General features: G+C 40.8%; 2 protein-coding genes across 2 annotated transcripts in view; both read left to right on the forward strand.

Annotated features, from left to right (window-relative positions):
- The window catches only part of ENH_00073790 (cathepsin C2 (TgCPC2), putative), a gene marked incomplete at both ends in the record, with an annotated part of 15,295 nt that extends 6,904 nt beyond the window's left edge, over positions 1-8,391 (forward strand). Inside the window, 6 exons of the mRNA XM_013577605.1 lie at positions 1,161-1,370; positions 2,007-2,987; positions 3,238-3,479; positions 4,323-4,417; positions 4,652-4,715; positions 7,642-8,391. Of these exons, the coding sequence (XP_013433059.1) occupies positions 1,161-1,370; positions 2,007-2,987; positions 3,238-3,479; positions 4,323-4,417; positions 4,652-4,715; positions 7,642-8,391 (2,342 nt within the window). The remainder of the gene's footprint in view (positions 1-1,160; positions 1,371-2,006; positions 2,988-3,237; positions 3,480-4,322; positions 4,418-4,651; positions 4,716-7,641) is intronic.
- Positions 8,392-10,083: 1,692 nt separating this feature from the next.
- Positions 10,084-14,141, forward strand: ENH_00073800 (hypothetical protein, conserved; the record flags this gene model as incomplete). Its single annotated transcript, XM_013577606.1, has 5 exons — positions 10,084-10,188; positions 11,087-11,101; positions 13,248-13,316; positions 13,519-13,564; positions 14,017-14,141. The coding sequence occupies 5 exons, from the start codon at positions 10,084-10,086 to the stop codon at positions 14,139-14,141; spliced, it is 360 nt and encodes a 119-aa protein (XP_013433060.1).
- Between the last annotated feature and the right edge of the window lie 3,732 nt (positions 14,142-17,873).

Raw genomic sequence — 17,873 nt, forward strand, 5'->3', positions numbered from 1 at the left:
GCCGCTGCACTCTAAACCCTAAACCCTAAACCCTAATCTCCAAACCCTAAACCCTAAACCCTTGGAAACACAGAATTGGGGTTTGGGGTTTGGCGGGGGCCTCCGAGACCCCCGGCGGCAGCTGTACGTACACCCGAAAACGGCAACTCTTACAGGGCTTAGGGTTTAGGGTTTAGGGTTTAGGGTTTAGGGTTTAGGGTTTAGGGTTGTGAGGCTGAAAGAGACAAAAGGACTTTTTGAATTGCTGAAAAGAAGTTCTTGATTTATTCAGCTCGAGGCTGCTGAGGTGTACGTACTGCTGGCGACTGCGCGCCGGCGCCGAAATGAAACGAAAAGAAAATAAAAATAAAAATAAAAACAAAAAATAAAAACTAAAATAAAATTAAAATTGATTTTAGAAACAAATGAAATGAGATTTGAATGCGAATTAGTTCTTTTTTCCTTTTTTCCGTTTCTTCCACTTGACCACTGCTGCGGCGAGGACTCGGCGGGGCTTGCTGCCCAGACCCCAAACCCTAAACCCTAAACCCTAAATCAGCGAATAGAGGATCCAAAAGGTTAAATTGGTCCTTTTGGTTGAAAGGGTTTATAAAAAAGGGGTCGGAGTTCTTAAGAACCCGTGGGCTGCTGCTGCAGCTGCTGCAGCTGCTGCCCCGCTGCCGACTGCGGGCGGCGAGGCCAGTGGTTCGGGGCCCCCTGGGGCCGTTTGAGCTTGAAATTTGGCGTAAAAGGCTCATTTTTTGTTTAGTTTTAATTATTTTAATTATTTGAGTTTAATTAGAATTAAAAACTGCGAAAAAAACCGGAAAAAAGGGGAAAAAGGGCCGCTGGGGACGCCGATCGCCCGGCGAGCGCTGGCCGGAGGGACCTCGGGGGGGCTGCGGGCTTTGGGGCCCTTTCGGAGGCTTTTCTGCGTCAAAAGTCTTCAAATTGGATTTAAATTTAACATTTTAATTATATTTAATTAATTTATTCGACAAAAGCGCGAAAAATAAGCCCTTTTCCGCGTAGACAGCGCAGCGCAGCGCAGCAGCAGCCGCAAAGGCACACCTGCTGCTGCTGCTGCCCCCAGAATGCAGCAGCACTTTCTTCTCTCCAGCTTCCGCCTTTCTTCTTTTCATCTTTTAAATCCTCTCGCCCCTCTTTTGCATTTCTTAAAGACCCGGGGGCTCAAGCAGCAGCAGCAGCAGACCTCCCCCCGCACTGCCTGGCCCGGCATGTGGTGGGGGAGTGGGAAATCCACGAGGGCCTCTGGCAGCCCTGTAGGCATCTCGAGGGGCAGCAGCAGCAGCAGCAGCAGCAGCAGCAGCAGCAGCAGCAGCAAGACCCTTTTTGCGGACACTTCACGCCCGACAGGCTCGGCTCCCACGGTCTGCTGCTGCTGCTGCTGCTGCTGCTGCTGATGCTGTTTATGCTGCTGGTGCTGCTGCTGATGGTGCTGTTGGCGGTGATGGTGGTGGTGCAAGTGCTGCTGCTGCTGCTGCTGCTGCTGCAACTGCTGCTGCTAGTGGTGGTAGTTCTGATGCTGCTGATGGCGCTGGTTGTGCTGCTGCTGCTGCTTGTGGTGCTGCTGAAGGTGCTGCTGCTTTTGCTGCTGCTGCCTATGATGGTGATGCTGGTTTTGCTGCTGCTGCTGTACTGCTGCTGCTTTTGGTGCTGCTGCTGCTGCTGCTGCTGATGCTGGTGGTGGTGCTGCTGCTGATCCTGCAGCTCGCGCTGCTGCTACTGGCGCCGTTGCTGGTTTTGTTGCTGCTGCTGCTGCTCATCCTGCTGCTCGCCTCCCCATCCTGCCGCTGGTGCTGCTGCTGCTGCTGCTGCTGCTGCAGCACTGTTGCTGCTGTTGCTGCTGCTGGCCCTTCTGCTTCTCCTGTTGCTGCTGCTGCCTTTCCGTGTGCTGCTGTTTCTGCGGCTCGCTTTCCCCCGTTACCCCGCGCCGCTGCAGCAGCAGCAGCAGCAGCAGCAGCAGCAGCAGCAGCAGCAGCAGCAGGTTGTGTGTGTGTCTGCAGGCCCCTTGAGTCCGCCAAAAGTGTCTGAGAACTTCAAAGAGACAAAAAAGTTTAAAATAAAATTAAAAGAAGACTTTACTGCAGCAGCAGCAAATGGAGCAGTGGGCCACTGGACCATGGTCTACGACGAGGGGCTGCAGCTGCAGCTGCAGCTCCCGCAGCAGCAGCAGCAGCAGCAGCAGCAGCAGCAGCAGCAGCAGCAGCAGCAGGGGGTTCGAGAAATAGTTTATTTTTCTTTTTTCAAATATGAAATTCAAAAAGATAATCCAAAACTCTCCAGCAGCTTTTGCCACACTCTTATGGTTGGCTGGGCCCACGCAACAGAAGACCCCGAGCAGCAGCAAAGTGACACACACGCGTTTGCTGCTGCTGCTGCTGCTGCTGCTGCTGCTGCTGCTGCTGCTGCTGCTGCTGCTGTTGCTGCTGCTGCTGCTGATGGTGATGATGGTGTGCGCCTGATGATGCTGCAGCTGGTGCTGCCGATGATGCACCTAATAATGATGAAGACGCAGCTGCCGCTGCTGCTGCTGCTGCTGCTGCTGCTGCTGCACCCTCACGAGTTTGATAATGCTGCTGCTGCTGCTGCTGCTGCTTTTGCCGCTGCTGCTGCTAAATGCTTTTGTCATTTGTCTTGCTGCTTCTGCCCTCCATCCATTTACCTTTCCACTTCTTCTTATCTTTTGGCTAGCAGTCTGCCACAGCAGCAGCAGCAGCAGCAGCAGCAGCAGCAGCAGGCAAAACTTTACCTCTGCGGTTTTCTTGCTGCAGCAGACTCTCTAGCCCCAGCGGACCAATCACGCACACCTGAGGGGGGCCCCCAGGGGGCCCCTGCAGGGGGGCCCCCAAAGGTGGTGCTGGTGGGCAACGAAGGTGGGAGAGGCCCTGGAGAGACCCACAAATTGGGTACCAACAATTCGAAAGAGTCCAGTGGACCTGCAGTGGTTACCGAGGCCCCGAGTGCCGGATATTTTGAAAGTGGCTGTGAGGCCGCAGCGGCAGCAGGGTGAAACCCTAAACCCTAAACCCTAAACCCTAAACCCTAAACCCTAGGCGCTGGTCTAAACCCTAGTTGGGGACCCTGGGACCTGGTGCGCCCGGACGCAGCGGGGAAGGGCCTGCTTCCCGCAGCCAGACCCCCCCAAACCCTAAACTCTAAACGCTAAACCCTAAACCCTAAACCCTAAACCCTAAACCTCAAACCCTAAACCCTAAACCCTTGTTGCGGCTGCAGGCAAGGAGCCTTCCAACACTATAGTGTTTCGAGGCCGCCGTCTGCGGAAGCTAGCAGAGCTAATGGCTTCCTTGGGGCCCCCCGGGGGGCCCCCAGGGGGGCCCCCCTTGGGGGGCCCCCTGGGGGGCCCCCCGGGGGGGCCCCCCGGGGGGGCCCCCAGAGGCACTGCAGAAGAAGAAGAGGCCCCTTGGAAATATATTTCAGACTTTGATTGGACAAATCCAGATCACGTTTTTATGCGGGTTAGAATAATAAAAAATAATTTTAAAATTAAAATTAATAATTTTAAAATTAAAATTAAGTTTTTATAAAAGGGTTTTTGTTTTAAATGATTTGAAATTGAAATAGTTTTGTTTTGAGGGGTTTGAAATCAAAAAGTTCTTTCGCGTTTTCTTCCTTAGTGGGTGGTTTTTATTCTTATTTATTTTAATTATTTATTTTTTGATTTAATTAATTAATTAATCAATCGATTAATTAATTAATTAATTAATTAATTAATTAATTAATTAATTAAATTTATTTACTTTTATTTATTCCATGATTTGTTTTTACTTGTGTTATTTCATTCCAGTTTGGCGCTGCTGCCTTTATGCTTTTTATTTTCATCACAATTATTTTTAAGAGTATTTTTTTCTATTTACATTTATATTTATATTTATATTTATATTTATATTTATATTTATATTTATATTTATATTTATATTTATATTTACATTTATATTTATATTTATACTTATATTTATACTTATATATATATTTATACTTATACTTATATTTATACTTATATTTATTTCGTGATTATATTTATATTTAATTGGTAATTATATTTATTTCATATTTACATATGCATGGCCATCTGTTGCTGCAGCCAAGCACCTGCCAGTGCTCCTGTGCCACTTTAGGGTTTAGGGTTTAGGGTTTAGGTTTGAGGGTTTAGGGTTTAGGTTTGAGGGTTTAGGGTTTAGGGTTGAGGGCTGCGGGTTTAGGGGGCTAGGGTTTACGGGGTTTACGGTTTAGGGTGTGGGGTTTAGTGTTTAGGGTTTAGGGTTTAGGGTTTAGGGTTTAGGGTTTAGGGTTTGCTGCAGCTGGGGCGGAGGCAAAGCGCAGTTCCCTCGGCTCCAGATCAGGGCGACTGCGGCTCTTGTTATGCCATAACAAGCAGCACTGTTTTGACTTCAAGGTAAAATAAATAAACAAATAAATAAATAAATAAATAAATAAATAAATAAATAAATAAATAAGTAAATAATAATTCAATCAATTAATTTGTATTTAATGGAGAAAACGGCGGAGGCGCGGCGTTGCTGCAGCTGCAGAAAAAACCAGCGCAGCAGCAGCAGCAGCAGCAGCAGCAACAGCAGCAGCAGCAGCAGCAGCAGCAGCAGCAGGATGTTTTGTATGTTTGTTTTATCAGGCTTTGGATTCGCTACGCCCAACATGATGACATCTTTGGAAAGGTCCACGTCAATGCTCTTCAAGTAAGCAGCAGCTAGCTACAGCTAGCTACAGCTAGCTACAGCTAGCTACAGCTAGCCACAGCTAGCCACAGCCAGCCACAGCTAGCTGCAGCTGGCCACAGCTAGCTACACCTAGCCAGCCACAGCTAGCTGCAGCTGGCCACAGCTAGCTACACCTAGCCAGCCACAGCTAGCTGCAGCTAGCTGCAGCTAGCTACAGGTAGCTAGCCAAAGCTAGTTACAGCTAGCTACAGCTAGCTACAGCTAGCCACAGCTAGCCACAGCTAGCTATAGCTAACCACAGTTAGGTGAAGCTAGCTACAGCTAGCTATAGCTAACCACAGCTAGCTACAGCAAGCCATAGCTAGCTGTAGCCTGCTACAGCTCGCTGTAGCTAGCTACGTCTAGCGACAGCCAGCTACCGCTAGCCACAGCTAGCTACACCTAGCCAGCCACCCTGCTAGCTAGCTGTGGCCAGCTAGCTGTGGCTAGCTAGCCACAGCTAGCTAGCCACAGCTAGCTAACCAAAGCTAGCCGCAGCAGCCTGAAGTCCTTCACAGCTAGCTGCCGGCAGCAGCAAAGTGCTGCTGCAGTAACTTGCTGCAGCAAGCTGCTGCAGCAAGCTGCTGCAGTGCCCCAGGTGTCTGTACACCCCACGGCGCTGCAGCAACTTCACCGCTGCTCCTGCCTTAATATTACATTTATTTATTTATTTATTTATTTATTTATTTATTATTTATTATTTATTTATTTATTTATTTATTTATTTATTTATTTATTTATTTATTTATTTGTTATTTGTTTTCAGGGCACTGCATGCAATGTGTACAACCAGGGCTGCTCCGGGGGTTATGTTTTTTTGGCTTTGAAGTTTGGCAGCGAAGAAGGGTTTAGAAGTCAAGAGTGTTTAGAAGACTACAACAAAACCCTAACTCAAACCGTAAACCCTAAACCCTAAACCCTAAACCCTAAACCCTAAACCCTAGGAGCTGCGTGCGCAGAGTGGAGGAGCCTGCGCTCTTTTTTCCGCTGCAAGCGGCAGCTCCCCGTTCGCCTCCAAACCCTAAACCCTAAACCCTAAACCCTAAACCCTAAACCCTAAGCCCTCGCCTTCAAACCCTAAACCGTAAACCCTAAACCCTTGCCTCTGAACCCAACCCTCGCGGCTAAACCCTAGACCCTCACCACCCGCCCCCGTCGCTAAACCCCGAACCCTCGCCCCTAAACCCCAAACCCTAAACCCTAAACCCTAAACCCTAAACCCTAGCCTTCCAGGCGGCCTCAGGAGCTGCCGTTTTCCGCCTTTCGCCTCCCAACTCCTTCTCCCTTTCCCTGTCTCGAAAAGAAAGAACAAAACCCCAAAAGAAAAGAAAAAAAAAGAAAACTTGATTTGAACTTTTGGCTGCGACGCAGCGGGGGGCCCCCCAGCTCCCGCTGCTGCTGCAGCAGTGCCACGACCTGGGCGGCCAACTCGGCGCTGCAGTCTATGGCTGCGGGGGGCCCCCCCCCCACTTGGGCCTTCCGAAGTCTTGTGAAAAAAAAATAAAAGTTTCCAAATGGTATTATGTTGGGGGCCCCTTCGGGGCCTCTTCTGCTGCGCAGATGCAGCGCGAAATTTGGCTCAAGGGGCCCCTCGCAGTCTCCATTGAACCCCCACGTGAGCCAACTTCCAATGCATGCATGCAGTTGCATGCATGCATGCATGCATGCATGCATGCATGCATGCATGCATGCATGCATGCATGCATGCATGCAGTTGCATGCAGTTGCATGCAAGTTGCATGCAAGTGGGAACAGGAAAGAATGATGTCGTATAAGTGTTTATGAAAATGGAGATAATTAAATGCAAATAAATTACAAGTCTTTGAAAGTGGAAAAAGACAGAAGCGCCATTTTATTTATTTGCGGGTGCATGCGCATGCAAGGCTGCTCTGGAAATGTGAATTTGTTTTTGAATGCGAATACAAAAGTAAATGCGAATATAAATGCAAATGCAAATAAATGCAAATAAATGTAAATGAAAACGAACAAAAATTACAGAAATAAATGCAAGGATTCAAGGCAGATTCAAAGTGCTTTTTGAAACTTCGGAATTGGCGTCAAAAGTGGCTTTTTGCGAAAAATGAACCTTTTGCTTCTTTCTGCTGTTTTTTTTCTTCTAAAAACACAAATAATGATAAATAATCAAATAATAATTGAATAATTATTTATTCAAAAATAAAAATGGCGAAATTTGCAAGGAATTTGAAAGGCGCAGTTGACAGCGCTGCGGTGTACGTACACCGGAGAGTATTGACTGGATACTGGATTTTCAGTTTTTTTCATTTTTTTTCATTTTTTGTTTTTTCTTTCGCTTTAACTTCTCCATTTTTGATTTTTGGACACTTCTTTGGCTTATTTTTGATTTATTTTCGATATTTTGAACTATTTTCCACTTTTTTGCGATCCATTTTCGACCTTTTTGCTTCTCAGCTTCTTTCTCTTCTTACCGTGGGGGAGTGTTCAAAGAGCCTTACACCAGCATTCGGCAAAAGGGCAAAAACTGGACTTGGGAAAAGGCGAGTGTTTTTTGTTTTAATTTTAATTTTAAATTAATTTTAGTTTAAAATTAAAATTAAAATTTAAATTAACTTCAAGCTTAAATTCTTGTTTTCTACTTTGAGGCTTTTTAGTTCTTTCCTTCTTTTGCCCCCTCGCTGCATGCGAGAAAGCAGCTGCGTCCGATGCACTTACTTGCTGCTGCTGCAGCAGCAGCTGCTGCTGCTGCTGCTGCTACTGTTGCTGCTGCTGCTGCTGCTGCTACTGTTGCTGCAGCGGCAGCTGCTGCTGCAAGACACGCACGCAAACAACTAATTCTTCCGACCGCCGACACTCATTTGCTATCCCTGCTTCTGCTGCTGCTGCTGCCCCCCTGCTGCTGCTGCTGCTGCTGCTGCTGCTGCTGCAGGTGGACCACGCAGTGGTGGTGGTGGGGTGGGGTTGGGAGCGGGAGGGGCCCCTCTGGATACCCTTTTGGAAAATTCGAAACTCTTGGGGCCCCTCTTGGGGAGAAAAAGGTTTTGGAAAAGTCTTGAGGGGCCTCAACGAAATTGCAATTGAAAGAGTTGCTGTTGCTGCAGAAGTCCTGCTCTTCGAAGGCAACACCCTCGTCCAGCCCCGCAGCAGCAGCAGCAGCAGCAGCAGCAGCAGCAGCAGCAGCAGCAGCAGCAGCGGCAGCAGCAGCAGCAGCAGCGGTAGTAGTGGGGCTACGGGAAGTGGTTCTAGTGAGGAAAGTGAAGAAAAGGAAAAGATAAAGAGTTGGGAAAAATCCCTAAAGAGCCACAGCAGCAGCAGCAGCAGCAGCAGCAGCAGCAGCAGCAGCAGCAGCAGCAGCAGCTCGCTGGAGGCGCTCATTGCAGAGGCCTCCGTGGGGGAGCCGCGCAGCAGCAAAAGCAGCAAAGGCGGAAGCAAAAAGGACAAAAGCAATTATTATAATTTCACTTTTAATGAAACTAAAGATGAAGAATTAATTAACTTTTCAAAAGAATTAAAAACCCTTTTAAAAGACCCATACACTCCAAATCCCTCCTTTACGGGTCTGCAGCAAATTTCGCTGCATCAAGCAGCAGCAGCTGCCCAGCAGCAGCAGCAGCACAGCAGCAGCAGCAGCAGCAGCAGCAGCAGCAGCAGCACGGCAGCACCAACAACAGTAAGTTGATTAGTAAGTGGCTCAAGAAGCAAAAAGTGCTTCAAATATAATTTAAAAGAAAACCCCCATATCTGCCTCCCAAAGAAAACCCCAAGAGGCCTCAGGGGCCCCCTAGGGGCCCCCTAGGGGCCCCCTAGGGGCCCCCGTAGGGGCCTCCTCAAGGGCCCCCCTGGGGGCCCCCTTAGGGGCCCCCTTAAAGGTCCCCGTAGGGGCCTCCTTAGGGGCCCCCAGGGGTCCCCTAGGGGGGCCCCCCTGGGGCCCCTACGGTGTCCCCTAGGGGGGCCCCCGTAGGGGCCCCCCGTAGGGGCCCCCGGGGGCCCCTTGGGGGCTGTGGAGCTCATAAGGATTTCATGAGGGGCCCCTGGGGGCCCCCCAGATTTGGATAAGGTAAAGAGCTCCTTAAAGAGCCCCTCAGGTTCCATTAAGGCCAATTTTTAAACCCTAGAGGGCCCCCTTGGGGGCCCCCAGGGGCCCCAGGGGGGCCCCCAAGAAGGGGGCTTCTTGGGAGCCCCCAGGGGCCCCTGGGGCCCCCTTGGGGGGCCCCCAGGGGCCCAATGCGTTTTATTTTGCTGCTGCAGCAGTGCAGCAGAAGCAGCGTGCTGCAGCAAAGCTGCCAGGAGGCGAATTGGCCTCGAGTTGATTTGTTTAAAATAAATTTATTTAAATTTGAATTTTAAAATTAAAAAGGGCCCTAATGGGTCTTCAAAACTCTTTTAAAGGGCCTTTTCAACAGAAGATCCCTGGGGGCCCCCAACTAGTAAAAAGTCCTTTAGGGGCCCCTCTTTAATATATATGAGGGGCCCCCGGGGGCCCCCAGGGGGCCCCCTGGGGGCCCCCGGGGGCCCCCAGGGGCCCCTCGCAAGCCCCGTACGTACAGCGCAGTGCTGCTTGCTGCTGGGGTGTATGTACAGCAGGAGTTGAGAACAGCGCGTGGATGAGAAGAGTAAAAAAATGAAATTAAAAGTTTGAAAAGATTAAAAGATTTAAATTTGAATTTTGGAATTAAAAGCCTTTTGTGTGGCTGCAGAAGGACACATGCGCAGCGGCTGCAGCAGGCAGGGGCCCCTGATTGGCTGTGTGGAGGCGCTGCGAGGGTTTGAGTTTGGAATTTCGATTAAGTTGAATTAAATTGAATTAAATTGAATTAAATTGAATTAAGAATTGAAAAACTGAAATTATGAATTCAAAATTGCGAAAATAAGTCAAAGATTTCGTTTAAAAACTCCAATTTGTCCACTCTGGCGCACTCCGCACAGCCACCAGGGTCTTCTGCGTGTCAAGAGTGCTTTCTGGCGAAGTTAAAACAAATTTGCAAAAATTAAAACTTTTAAATTTGATTGGAAAGTCTGGAAGTGGAGAGCGGCAAAGATTGAGCGGCCTTTTGGGGTGTATCGACAGCTGGTCGCCGCGCAGCCGCCGCCGCGGAAAGCAAAGCGGAAACTGCCCGAAAAAGCCTCAACGCCGCCTCAAAAGGAGAATTAAATCCGCAGTTTTCGAATTAAATATAATTCAAAAACAAACAAATGAATAACGCGCAAGAAGAGTGAAGGAATGCGGCGGCGGCGGCATGCGCTGCGGTGTACGTACACCCCGGATATTCAAATTCCGAAAAACTCGCCCCGGAGGCCGCAGACGCCGAATGAAAGGCATTAGGGGTTTATTTTAATTCTTTTCTTCATTTATTTTGTTTTAAAACCCATTATGGACGGCAGTTCCTTCGCAGCGCCTCTAAATTCCCTTTCTGCTTTTCTGGACCGAGAAAATGCGGAAGACGAAATGCCCACGCCGGTCTGTATGGACACTGGGGTGAGGACTTTTCCCGGACCATTTGTTTCATTGAGGTGTATGTACACTCCAATTCATTTATTTGTGCGCTGCAAAGGCACAATTTGAGGTGTATGTACATTCCAATTCATTTATTTATGCGCTGCAAAGGCACAATTTGAGGTGTATGTACACTCCAATTCATTTATTTGTGCGCTGCAAAGGCACAATCTGAGGTGTATGTACACTCGAGCTGGCGTATTTATGGGCTGCAAATGGACCGTTTGAGGTGTATGTACACTCCAATTTAAGTCCTTACGCGCTGCAAATGGACCCTTTGTTTCACTTGAGGTGTATGTACACCCCAACATTTGAGGTGTACGTACACTCGAATTTAACTTTTGAAATAGCAGTTTGAATTAGTTCTGCATCTCCCACTGAATAAGTTTGCATTTGGAATTAAGAACTTCACAACTTTGTTTTTTGAAACAAAAAAGAATAAATAAAAATAAAAATGAAATTGGAAACATCAACTTTTGTTCTTCATTTCTTATTTGCTGTTGACATTTGTTTTCTCTTTCTTGAGCGTTTATTCGTTTTTCATTTATCATTTATTTATTTATTTATTTATTTATTTATTTATTTGTTTGTTTTATTCATTTCATCAATCTATCTTGTCTATTTATTTATTTATTTATTTTATTTATTTGTCTTCAGTTAGTCTGAAAATTAATTTCTCCTTTTTGTTTATTTGCTTTTCTCGATTTGTTGTTTTTCACAACTTTTTAAAATGCTTCAGGATAATTAATTAATTAGCTGAACAATATATTGAATTAATTAATTCAATTATTAAATGATTTATTTAATTATTTATTTATCTTTTTTAAATTAAATAAAATTAATTAATTTATTTATTTATTTTATTTATTTGTTTTTACAGGCCCTGCGGTCGGGAGTCTTAGAAAAGGCGTCGAAGGCAAGACTGGCATTTTAAAAAAGTTATTTATTTTATTTTATTTAAAATAAAATAATTTAAAAACTTTTGTTTTATTCAAAATAAAATAAATAAAAAGCTTTTATTTCATTTAAAATGGGTAAAAGGTTTTTATTTGATATAAAACTTTTATTTGGAATAAAATAGACAAAAATCTTTTGTTCAAGATTTAATAAATAGAAGGCTTTTATTATTTCTTTCTCATTAATTTTAATATCTTTTTAATTATGCTTTTAATTATCTTTCAATTGTCCTTTTAATTATCTTTTTAGAGTCCTTTTATTTCTTTTTATTTCTTTAAATTTTTTTGTTTTACTTAATTTCTTTTTTAATTAATTATTCTTTTTGTTTTTATTTTGCATGCACCACTAATGCCAAAAGCCCCAAAGACAGAAATTCGATTAGTGAATTTGATTTATTTTATTTGCATTAATTCGAAACAGAAAATAAAAAAATAAACAGAGAAACAAATAATAAATAAATTTATAACTAATAAATCAATAAATAAATAAATGAATAAATAAATAAATATATAAATAAATAATAAATAATAAATAATAATAAATAAATGAATAAATAAATAATAAACTAATAATAAATAAATGACAATAAATAAATAAATAATGAAATTCAAATAAAAAGCGAAGCATCAAACGCACAAAAAACCCGAAAAAAAGAATAAACAAAAAGCAAATCAAATAAAACAAATAAATAAATAAACAAACAAATAAATAAATAAACAAACAAACAAATAAATAAATAAACAAATAAATAAATAAATAATTTATTTATTTATTTATTTTTTATTTCAGGATGCTTCAAGTTGGAATTTGCGTCGGTGCGCTCTTCACCCCGAGGCGTTTTGGTATTCAAAAGAAGCAGCAAAAGTGGGATTTAAAATTAAAAAAATAAAAAATTAATTTTATTTTTTTGTTTTTTTAATTTAACTTTTTATTCTTTAATTGTTTTTTCCAGTTCTCTCCTCCTTTGCATGCAGCTCTTCGTCCCGCGTAGTTTGGTTATTTTATTTTATTTATTTGGTTATTTTATTTTATTTTATTTTATTTCAAAGTTTCAAAAATGGATTTTTAATTCGCATTTTTCTTCAAGTTTTCTTTTTTTCTTTTTCCAATTTCGTTTTAGTTTTGGTTTGTTTGTTATTTTGTTTTATTATTTTTTTTCTTTTTCTTTTTTTTTTCATATTTTGTTTCTCTTTTTTATTTCACATAACTGTTTCATGATTTTGTTTTTTTAATTTAATTTTGTTTACTTTTTTCGTTTATTTCTTTTCTTTTATATGTTTCTCTTCTTTTAAAAAGAGATATTTAATTTAAAATAAATTACTTTGATTTTATTTCTCATTATCCTTTGAATTTAATTTTATTTCTTTTTATTTTTTCCACTTTTTGTCTCCCGATTCATTAACTCCACTTCAAATTATTTATTAATAAACAAAGCTAATTAATTAATTAATTGATTATTTATTTAATTTTTGTTTGTTTATTTATTTATTTATTTATTTATTTATTTATTTATTTATTTTTATTTTTTATTTTCTTCAGGGGGCCCCCCAGCGGCCGCAGCAGTGGGCTTGCATTCCGCTGTCTTCTTGTGTGCAGGTGATTTATCTTTTTATTTATTTCTTTTTATTTATTTATTTTTATTTATTTCTTTTATTTCTCTCTTTTAATTAATAAATTAATTAATTAACGAATTAATTTTTTATTATTTTAATGAATTAATGTATTAATTAGTTTTTTTATTATTTCAATTAATTAATTAATTGGTTTGTTTATTATTTTAATTAATTAACTAATTAGTTTGTTCATTATTTTAATGAATTAATGAATTAATTAACTAAATAACTTAGTCTATTTAAATTACTTTAGTACATCTTCGAGGGCCTGGGCTTCTAATATATATATTTATTTTCATTTTTTCTTTTCAAGTCTTTTATTGCTTCTTTCAGTTCTTTTTTGTTTATTTTGATTAATTTAATTAATCTAATTAATTTAATCAATTAAATTAATTTGATCTAATTAATTTAATTAATTTAATTTAATTCGTTAAATTAAATTAATTTATTTTTGTCTTTTTGAAATTCCAGATCCTGAAAATTCCACAAGACAAAAGAGGCTTTCTTGTACAGACAGACAGCCGCTCTTACTACTGGCGCGTAGGCTTACAAACCCTAAACCCTAAACCCTAAACCCTAAACCCCAGAAGCTTAGCCTTACTGCTTCGCAGCTCCGTCAATTTGGACTTAGTGTTCTCTACATGACGCTGCAGAGCGCAGGAGGGTTTAGGGTTTGGCGTCTAGGGTTTAGGGTTTAGGGTTTAGGGTTTAGGGTTTAGGGTTTAGGGTTTGGGGTTTTCAGGCCCAGTCGCAGAATGAAGCGGAGGCGTGGCTGCTGAGCATTGGAAGTGAGTTGAAGGGAAAAAAGAGATAAATTGAAAAAAGAAAAATAAAAAGTAAAAAATTATAATTTTTAAATTTGAATAAATTAAAAAGAATAAAAAATGAAAATTCAAAAGTTTAATTCTTTTTTATTTGAATAAATGAAAAAGAAATTAGAAAGTCTCTTTTTGTTTTAATTCATTTGCAACTCTTTTTCTCGACTTTCGCGTTTTCCCATTTAATTCATTTTAATTTATTTCTGCTTTATTTCATTTTTCTTTTAATTATATTTCATCACAAAATGGTTTAAATTAAACAATTTTTTGACTTTAAAGGTTCATTTTTTGCGCATTTTCAACAATTTGATTCTCGCTTTTGCTTGCATTTCATTTCATCTCCAGTTTCCCCTTTTTTGAATTTATTTTTAATTTTGAATTTATTTTTTAATTTCAAATTCTTTTCTCCATTTCCAATTCAGCGCAATGCGCAGCAATGAAGGAAATGGAATTGCTGCGGCAGGCGGAGGCGCGAATTGCTGCAGCGCAGCAGCAGCAGTCCGAGACTTGTGTGAGAAAAGTCCCAAAAGAAAACAAAAACAAATAATACTTTAATAATAATAATAATAATAATAATAATAATAATAATAATAATAACAATAATAACAATAATAATAATAATAGTGGTTTTATTTCCTTTTAAATGGCATTTAAAGCTTGCAAATGAGCTGTGGAAAGATGAAAGTTGAAACGGAGTTGAGGTTTTGGCGGCTTTGCAGAAAAAGTGAAAAAAGCGGGAAATTGGAATCAATAAAGCGGCAATAAGAGTTTATTTGTTGAAATTAAATAAATAAATTCGTTTTAAATAATTTAAAATGAAAAAAAGCGCCAAAAGAAGAGAAATTGGCGAAAAGTTTTGTTCGCGAAGTGGAAGCTGAGGTGTACAGACACCTCGGCGCCGTTCAACTTCCGCCCCCTGGCTTTTTTTTGGTCATTTTTAATCATTTTTGGCTCATTTTTGTTCCCTTTTTTGCCTTTTAGGGTTCTTGTTGTTGAAGTCTTTGATTTTAAAATCATTTTTTCCATTTTGTGGCGTTTTCTGCTTTCTTTTTGCAGCTGGAACTGCTGCTTTCGCTGCACCGCCTCGACGGCGCTCTTTGCTACGGCGAAACGCGGAGGCTGCTGGAGGGATTTGCTGCGGATTATTTTGCAAACAAAATAAACAAAATAAATAAAATAGATAAAATAAATAAAATAGATAAAATAAATAAAATAAAAAATGAAATAAATGAAACAAACGAATCAAACGAAGTCCATGAATTCAATTGCCGCAGCTGCGCGGCAATGCCAGATGGCCAAACTCTCCCACAACAGAATCTCTCCCAAGTGCAGCTTCAAAAGCCCCTAGGTAAACACTAGCAGCAATTGCTGCTGCTGCTGCTGCTGCTGCTGCTGCTGCTGCTGTTGTTGCTGCTGCTGCTGCAGCGGGTTTCGTTGCTGGTGGTATTCCTATTGCTGCAGCAGCAGCTGCTGCTGCTGTTTCTGCCGCTGCTTTTTGCTGCCGTTATGTTGTGGACTGCTGCAGCAGCAGCTGCTGCTGCTGCCGTTCCTGCTGCTTCCGCTGCTGCTGCTATTTGCACTGCAGCAGCAGCAGCAGCAGCATCTGCTGCTGCTGCTGCTGCTGCTGCTTTATCTAAAACAGCACTACTGCCAATTTCGGTTTTGCTGATTGCGCATTAGCTGCTTCGAATTTTTTATTTTCGTAAATACTCTCACTTACAACTAATTAATTAATTTATTATTTATTTATTTATTAATTTATTATTTATTTATTTATTTATTTATTCATTTATTTATTTATTTATTTATTTGTTTGTTTGTTTGTTTATTTATTTATTTGTTTTTAGGGTTTACAGCAGATGAAGTTATTCATTTCATTCGAACTTTTTCCGCCGAGAGGGAGGCGAGCGAAAAGAACCAAAGTACTTTTAAATCTTTTTAATTTAATTTAATTTAATTTAATTTAATTAATTTAATTTGATTTAATTTGATTTAATTTAATTAATTTAATTAATTTAACTAATTAAATTGATTTTAATTTAATTTGATTTAATCCGATTTGATTTGATTTGATTTAATTTTGTTTATAAAATTTAATTTATTTAATTTATTTAATAAAAAAGAAATTAATGAAATTATTCATTAAATGCCTTTAGTCTTCATTTGACTTTTATTTCCTCTTTGTTTTATTTTCAAACTTTCTTTACTGCATGCAGTTGCTCTTCATTAACTAAACCCTAAACCCTAAACCCTAAACCCTCGCTTAGCTGCAGCAAAGCCTCAAGAAAGAGAGGCCTTCAGCTCTAAACCCTAATCCCTAAACCCTAGGCGCTAAAGCTTAAAGCTGAGACTCTAAACCCTAGCGCTAAACCCTAAACCCTAGGCAGTAAACCCTAGATGGTAGGGGCTAAACCCTAAACCCTAGGGACTAAACCCTAGACCCTACTCGCCAAACCGTAAACCCTAGGCACCAAACCCTAACCCTAAACCCTAGGGACTAAACCCTAAACCCTAGGCGCGAAACCCCAAACCCTAGAGGCTAAACCCTGAACCCTAGGCGCGAAACCCTAAACCCTAAACCGTAAACCCTAAACCCTAGGTTGTGTGGCTGCTGCAGGCATCTGGAGCTGGCTGCGTTTGAGTTTATTTCCTCTTTTTATTTCTTGTGAATTTGTGAAGAAGAGAATTGCCCAAGTTGCTGCTGCTGCTGCTGCGGGCAGTTGGGGGTTGGGAAAAGAAAATAAATAAAATAAATGAAGTTTATTTCCACTTTTTATTTATTTATTTATTTCTAGGGTTTGCAGCTTCTTTGTTTTTTAATTCTGCTGCTGCTCCTTCAAAGGGCCCTTTTTTGGTCCTTTTCTTTTCCGGTTTTTTGTCCTTTGTTTGGCGCTGCTGCTGCTGCTGCAGCAGCAGCAGCAACTGCAGCAGCAGCAGCAGCAGCAACTGCAGCAGCAGCAGCAGCAGCAGCAGCAGCAGCAGCAGCTGCAGCAGCAGCAGCAACTGCTGCTGCTGCTGCTGCTTTTGTCCTTTTGCTCTTCTTTGTGGCCGCGCATGCAATGGAAAAAGATTTGATGAATGAATTTGCATTTGGTTCAAAAAGTGGAATTATTGAAAAGCATTTATTTTGATTTAAATGCTTTCGAGTGTCTAAACGTTTTGTGAATTTCCGGAAATTAAATCAAATGTTTATTTAAACAATTTGTTTTGTCTTCGAGGAAATATAAACAAATAAATAAATAAATAATAATTAATGTTTAAATGCCTTTTCTTTTCAAATGCACGCTTCATCTGAAAAAGAAATAACTAAAAATAAATTCCATTTTCTGCTCGCGCGAAAAAGAACTCAAAAGGAGGCCTTTGCAAGGCCGAGAGGACTTTGTCTTTTTCGAACTTTATTTATTTCATTTATTTATTTATTGTTTACTATTTATTTAATTATTTATTTATTATTTATTTACTTCCATCTGTTTGCACTTGCTGTCCTCAGTCCATTCTTTTCCTTTTTATTTATTTCCTCAAATTCGCATTTATGTTTGTCGGTGTTCATTCGGGTGTACGTACACCCGGCAGCCCCGGGCAGCCGGGCAGCGGCATGAAGAGTTAAAACGGCGAAGAAGTGCCAAAAATAATAAAAAGAAATAAAATAAATGAAATAAATAAATTTAAAGAGGAAAAAACGAATTAAATGGCAGCTGCAGAGGCCCTTTTGCAGCTCTGCGCTTCTCCCAGGTGTCTGCACGTACACCCCAGGTGTCTGTACACCCGAAACAGAGCCGCTTCCTCGTCGAAACGAAAGAAAAAGGATTTATCAATCCTTTTGCTTTTAAAAGCCCACACTTGAATATTTTTTATATTTTATTCTTAATTTTATTGTTTTCACTGGGAACTAAATGTCCTTTTCTTTTTCTCTTTTTGCCAGCCTCTCCGGTGTACGTACACCCGGAGATCTAAACAGTTGGCCTGCACTTCTGTCTGCTGTCTATACACTCACTATATGCATATAGGAATCTATCTTGAGTACATTAGATCTATCTATGAATACATTATATCCATATCCATATATAAATATATGTACACTATATACATAATATTTATTCATGTGCTATTTATATGCTATTTATCTATTCCCTTACCCATATAACTCATATAAATCAATGTATGCATATACACGTATATATATATATATATCTACATAAATACATACACATATGTATATATACAATGTATACATATATATTAATATATATATATATATATATATATATATATATATATA

Source organism: Eimeria necatrix, genomic scaffold (assembly GCF_000499385.1).
Source record: "Eimeria necatrix Houghton genomic scaffold, Enh_scaff73, whole genome shotgun sequence".
Lineage (NCBI taxonomy): Eukaryota > Apicomplexa > Conoidasida > Eucoccidiorida > Eimeriidae > Eimeria > Eimeria necatrix.